Below are 6928 nucleotides of genomic sequence, written 5' to 3'. Positions count from 1 at the left end.
GTTTCAATCTTAACTAAAGTGAGTCTTGAGTTACGACGTAATAACCCGAAGATGAATAAATTATTAATTATAGTGAGGATGTGTGTTTTCTAACATAATCAAAGGCAGATCGATCATTATGTTTATAAATTAAGATTTATTTGTCACATGAATAAAATGTGAATTACACAATCTATAGTATTTATATTATAGATTGTGTATATTATAGGAATTAAAAAATATAAAATATATAATTTTAAAAAATAATACAAAATATAGTTAGACATTTTAAGTAAATCTCAATAAACAGAGTTATTAACACTCTTAAATCCGATCATAAAATAAAATAATAGGGGAATGAAAGAATTACTACCTTTATTATTTTTGCTATTACATTTTATAATAACAATTTCATAAGGACGTTGCAATTTTTTATGGCTATAATGATATAACTAACTAAATGCTGTGTGAGGTTGCGCTAAGATAGTTGGGAAAATAAGTAAGTCACTTCACAAAAATAATTTATATTGTCATTATGCGTTATTTAATTACTGAAAAAAGTAACTTGTAACGCATCAACAAATTACTTTTTCCGTTATAAGGAATAAAAGTAATCACAAATAAAAAGTTATTTTTTTTTAATAATGAGTGACTTTTTCAATCCGTTACAAGTAAAATTTGACTTTTTTCTAACTCTGACTTACTATATTATCGACCATTATAAACAAATTTGCTATTATCAAATTCTTATTATAACAAAGTAAAGATTAAAAAGTAATCATCAATACAATCGATCATTATATTGATCATTACAAGTAACGCGTATTTCACCATTCTCTGAAAATAAATATTTTGCTGCGATAAATCCGTGCATAAATTTACACACCGCGTTCCTCAATTTTAATTGAGCAGCGGTTTGTTGCAACAATGTCTGTGTCACATAATTTGCGATAATAAATGGTAATTATGTTACTGCATACTGCGGTCATCCTATTGATTTGCGCTTGCCTATGATTTAATATCTGCGACCATTTTACTATGAGATCGCACTCGAATAATAACGATAGCTATCAAAGAAACGAACAATTTCTCTCCCCTCTCTCTCTCTCTCTCTCTCTCTCTCTCTCTCTCTCTCTCGCTCTCGCTTTTTGTATTCTAATACAGATTTCTAGGGCTGCATGTTCGTTGAACCCTCAATAGGTGCACTTTTGGAGTAGTCAGCCAGTCAGTCCCCTATAGTATAGTGGCTACTTCAGGACCTCAAGTATCTGCCGAGCATAGTAAGAGCGAAAGACCTGCATATCGCGTCCGTAATACAACAAACTACCGTCGCGTCCAAGATGAGATTTCAAATATTTCACGAAGCTATGATGTAATCTAATGAACTAGCCTTTTGAGGGCACACGTTCGCTCAAATATTACATCTTGCTCACTTCACAAAGCTTGCTAAATAATTATGCTGTTCTCTTTGCGTAGAATTTTCTCAGCAAACAATCAAAATACATTGTGACATTTCGTTATTCAAAGAATTTAAATTTTTTTAGACAATACAGATATATGTATTGATAATTTTATGATTAAATTATGTTTAATACGAAAAGCAGGGAAATTTAATAATGAAATATGTGTATTATATATTAGAAACATGAGAAATTTAAAAAAACCCGATATAAGGATAGGGGGAATTCAATTTTACTGTGAATTACTGATACTTTTCACCATGAACTATAGAATGTCCTGTTGTAAAAGTATTCCTGCCGTGAATACTTTCATGTAATATACAGTACAAACAAAAAGAAAATCTAATAGTTCTATCATACCGTATTATCTTTTTTTTTCCTTTGTACTTGTCATCAGTTGTACAGTGCCATTGAGACATATGAGCTTTCATCGCAAAGTACAGACAATTTTAATTGAAAAGCGAACCTTATCATAGAGTTATATTATGCGCCGATAACTTCGCGACAGACGGCTTATAAAATGCGATAAGCAGATTTTTGCTCGATTTTTCCGACTTTTTTATTTTAATTAAAATAAATACGGAAGTACGCACGCACACGCACGCACGCACGCACACGCACACGCACACGCACACGCACACACGCACGCACGCACGCACAAAGTGAAGTTATTAAATATTCATAAATATTTTAAAAAGTCATTCTTTATACAAATTCAAGACAAAAACTTTTCATATTCGAAATGACTTTGTTTCAAGATATATAGGGGATGTCAAAGTTGAAACTTTAAAAAGATCAAGTGATTTTCGAAATTTTTGGGAAAAACGAATTTTTTTTCAACTTTGATAAATTTTTTATATAAAGTAATAATACGAAATTTTCTTTAATTTGTGTGAGGAATCATCCCTTAAAATCTTTTAGAGTTTTTAATATCCACTCTGTATATATCTATCTACATATCTATCTACATATATGTATATAAATTGTAGACAATAGAACAATTATTGAAATGTCGTATCTCCAATATTAACAAACTAAAATGACCAATTAAACTAAAATCAATTTTAAGCTGTTAAATGTGCAATGTAAAATTATATCGTATATATTTTCTGAATACTACCTCACATAATTCCTTTTAATTTTACCGATGAAAGTTGAAAATCTGAAAACGTAATTTTCCCAATATCGAACTTCCAGAGTTCGTTCATTCTTTCGAGGAAATCATATATCTATTGGGAATAATTCTCAACCACGGCAGCAAGCAGAGTTTAGCTTTATTCGACGAGTTCCTTGCATCGCAGAAAGCCGCAGAAGACCGACTCTGATCATGTAAAATAAACGACGTCATTAGCGCCGTGAATAACGCTTGTTTCCCAACCAAAACAGCTCATATTTTTCCCGTATTCTCGTAATTCAGTCGGCACGTGAATGCGTGAAAACGCCTCGTTGACATAGCAGGGTGTATTATCCCGCTAAATGTCGGGTAATTAAAAAACGGGGAGCAAATTAGCTGGCGCTATAGCGCATTAGTTTTCGCCGCCTTGTAACGATGAAAGCATGGAAACGTCGAATGGTTGAATGCAGGATATCATCGGAGTACATTCCGCTTCTTGAGCTCACGTAAATACAGACATACACATACATGCACAGACAAACGTAACTCGCAAGACGTACACGTAGTGCGCGCACTACGAAGCTTTAATTAACTTCGCGAAACTCTATTGTAAAACGTTTGCCTTTAACAGCGAGAATTTCTAATTATGATATAAATCGCACCGGCCGCACGTTCCTCAGATAAACTTGTTCTCGGAGCAGAATTCACAGTAATATGCAAAGCAATGTAGGTAATTCAAATATTTTCACGTACGCACGCACGCAATGATGTAGCAGCTACATAGGTATATCCCTGAGAAATATTTTGAAATAAAAGTTTTAATCAAATTGGTGAAGATTATCGCTTCAATGTATCTATAAATTGTATAAGCTATAGGAGATTGATCAAAACGTTCGATTTTTTTATTTACTCTTTATATTTATTTGTATATAAAATATGGTATGATGAGTAATGTTATTATTTTCATATAAATGATAATTAACTCTCAGATTTACTTACTAATTATATGTATATAATGTTTAAAATCATAATATTAATATACATTAAATATGTCATAAATAAAAATATTCGTTTTCGAAGACATTATTCTCTTAGATTATTCTTTAAAAAAATGTATATATATATATATATATATATATAAAATCCTGCTATTTTCATACAAAAATAATTCTTCTCTCTTGGAATATTATATTGTGCGCACAATATACATTATATAATCCCATGTATAATACTAGATGCACTCATTATATACAATCAAATTGCCTCATATGTTTAATCATTCTTGATCTGAAAACTCCTGATTAGCCAGTTGATAAAAATAGGAGTCGGTATTCTGAATCAATAAATTTGGCTCATCGAATTCCAGAACTTCACCATCCCCCATCACTAAAACCCTGAGTGGAAAAGAGAAATAAGATTTTAGACAAAAGTTAGCGATTATTAAATTTAAAAAAATGATTTTATGTATTTGCAAATTATTAATATACATAATATATATAATTTATTAATATATTTAAGCAAATGTTTAAATATGAAAATTACAATACCTATCACAATGCATAATCGTTCTTATTCTATGAGCAATGGTAATAACTGTCGCACTTTGGAAGGAAGATTTTATCGTCGACTGAATAAATTTGTCCGTCTCCTGATCTACATTCGCGGTTGCTTCGTCAATGCAGACAATCTACAGACGATTAATAAGTATTAAGATTGTTAATGTTTTAGTTTTTTTGAACGATGTTATGGATAAGAAGTACCTTAGCATTATGTAGCACAGCCCTGACTAAGCAAAATAATTGTCTCTGACCAGCACTGAGATTATTGCCACCTTCGTCCAAGATTGCGCCCAACCCACCTAATCGATGAACTAAAGAATGCACTTTACACTTTTCGAGAATTTTATATATATGCATGTCGGTGTACTGATCCAATGGATCCACGTTTTCTCGTATAGTACCCGAGAAGAGAAATGGGTTTTGAGGTATAATAGCTAAACGAGATCTAGAATGATTTTTTAAATAATTATTATTAATAATGATAATTCTTTGCAAGTTTGATGAATATTACCTTAACGCTTTCAATGACAACGTTTGAATATTCACGTTATCAATTAATATACTTCCAGAATTAATTTCTGTTAATCTGAATAACGAAGCTAACAATGAACTTTTTCCAGCACCAGTTCGACCAACGACGCCTATTTTCTCCGCTGGTCGCGTAACAAATGTTACTTCCTTCAAAGATGGCACCAAATGATCTCTGCAAATGTAATAAATAATGTTTTCCAAATATCATAAACATATATTACTCTGGATCGAAAGTTCAAAGCTATTACCTATATTTTAAAACAACTTCTCGAAACTCTACAACACCCTGACTAGGCCACGCGTAAGGTGGATTAGTGCCCATTGTATTCTCGGTCGGCACGTTGTCTAAATACTGTTTGATTCGTTCCACCGCAATCATTTCTCTTTCTGTTTCAGTAAAAGAGTTCACTACCCCAGATAACAATCCAGTTACAGACAACGCATACGTAATCGCTAAACCAATCAAACCAGGATCAGCTATATTATATTGATGTTGTAAAACTGCCATGACGCTAACTCCGGCCAAAAGAGCAACACCGATCAATTGTAACCTCAGTGCAAGCCACTGACCGATAGCTATAGAGGCAAATTGCGTTTTCTGACTAGTTTCTAATAGTAATTCGTTTTCCTGTTTGAAGCGAGGTACAGTACGAAAGGCTCTAATATTCGTCAAGCCGTTCAAAGTTTCATTGAAATGGGCATACAAGGGAGACAACGTGATACTGGATAATCGTTTTATTTCTCTCGACGTTAACCTGGAAGATAATTCGAAAATAAAATTTTAATAAATACTAATTATTATATTTATTATTTGTACAAATTTGTACAATATTACCTGTAATGATTTTGTATCCAATGATAGATGGGTATAAGAGGTGCTAATATCAGGAAAATCCATGGTAGTCCATAAGCTGTAACTATAATAGTAGCAACCAAGCCAAATAGATGTGCCAACAAGATGTTAGTAATAAAAGGCAAAGTGTCATCAATTGTATATGTATCGGAAGAGAACCTATTTATGATCCTTCCAACCGGTTGAATATCGAAAAATATTGTTCTTGCCTGAAACAATATTTTTCTAATAAATTCTTAGTCAAAATAATTATTCTTATCTCTCTAGTTTATATTCACCCGCATAATTATCTTTAAAAGTTGCTTATGCATCGTTACAGCTGCATGTATTCCACCATACGCAAAGATAAAAGCTCTAATTAAAGTAAAAATAGAATTTAATGTAGCTAGCAAGCTATAAACTATTAAGTAATATTTTGTATCGTGGAAACCGTAATTATCGTAATAAAGTTGTAATTTTCCAAATCTAGATGTGTCGGTTGAATTAGTTGCTGTGGCATTAGCGTGCGTCACCCAGTATGACAGCCATAAATCCGTAATGTTTTTCGAACTTTGCATCAGAATCATAGATAAAAATATCGAAATCACCAAGTATCGTCCTATGGCTTTGACGTAACATGTATACACCGAGAAATGTACTGTCCCTTTTTCGGTCGCTTCCTTGTCAAGTAATGGATCTATCTCATCTTTTTCCAATCGATTAAATTCATTTGGTTGTGCCCTAGAAATTATGTCCATGTCGGATTCAATGGAATCTGACAACAAAAAATAATCTTCCAAATCGGGCAATATGTCACTCGGTTTTCCTTGATTAATAATTTTTCCTTTCGACATTTCGATAACTAAATCTGCATGAACCAAGTATTGAATCTGATGCGTACACAATATTCTAGTTTTATTTCGTAACAAACCCAGAATTACATGCTGGAAAATATGTCTGGCAATTCTGACATCCAATGTCGCTAATATATCATCTAGCAAATAAATATCTTTATCCGCATATATAGCGCGAGCCAGGGAAATTCTTGTCTTTTGACCGCCACTTAAAGTGTTTCCGGCTTCACCAACAGCTGTAAAGTCTTTATTAGGCAGTAAATTCAAATCAGATGTGAGCGCGCAGGCATTTAAAATATTCCTGTTATAAATGTAAATAAAATATTAAGTTATAATGTATATGATATGAACAAATTTATCATTGGAATTAATTTTAAGCGACAATCGATACTTACTTGTATTTATTATGATCGTATGGTTTTCCAAATAGTATATTATCTCGGATTGTACCACGTTGTAGCCAAGGATTTTGTTTTACATATCCAAAACCTTTGTGATCGTCATTAACCGCTATTATCCCACTGGTTTTTGTAATTTCAGCCAAAATACCATCTAAGAGTAAAGTTTTTCCACTTCCAATCTTGCCCATAATGCCAATC

At 32.4% G+C, this 6928-nt stretch overlaps 1 protein-coding gene across 1 annotated transcript in view; it reads right to left on the bottom strand.

Annotated features, from left to right (window-relative positions):
• Window positions 1–3729: 3729 nt before the first annotated feature.
• LOC108691012 (multidrug resistance-associated protein 7) overlaps window positions 3730–6928 on the bottom strand; it is a 7283-nt gene continuing 4084 nt past the window's right edge. The window contains exons 10-17 of the mRNA XM_018198617.1: window positions 6725–6928; window positions 5775–6630; window positions 5479–5705; window positions 4892–5398; window positions 4624–4815; window positions 4314–4557; window positions 4101–4240; window positions 3730–3947 (exon numbers count right to left, since the gene is read on the bottom strand). Coding sequence (XP_018054106.1) covers window positions 3830–3947; window positions 4101–4240; window positions 4314–4557; window positions 4624–4815; window positions 4892–5398; window positions 5479–5705; window positions 5775–6630; window positions 6725–6928 — 2488 coding nt within the window. The 3' untranslated portion in view covers window positions 3730–3829. The remainder of the gene's footprint in view (window positions 3948–4100; window positions 4241–4313; window positions 4558–4623; window positions 4816–4891; window positions 5399–5478; window positions 5706–5774; window positions 6631–6724) is intronic.

This window comes from Atta colombica, unplaced genomic scaffold, assembly GCF_001594045.1.
Source record: "Atta colombica isolate Treedump-2 unplaced genomic scaffold, Acol1.0 scaffold38, whole genome shotgun sequence".
Classification (NCBI taxonomy): domain Eukaryota; kingdom Metazoa; phylum Arthropoda; class Insecta; order Hymenoptera; family Formicidae; genus Atta; species Atta colombica.
Note: the sequence above shows the minus strand (reverse complement) of the source record. Positions and strands in the feature narration are given on the sequence as shown.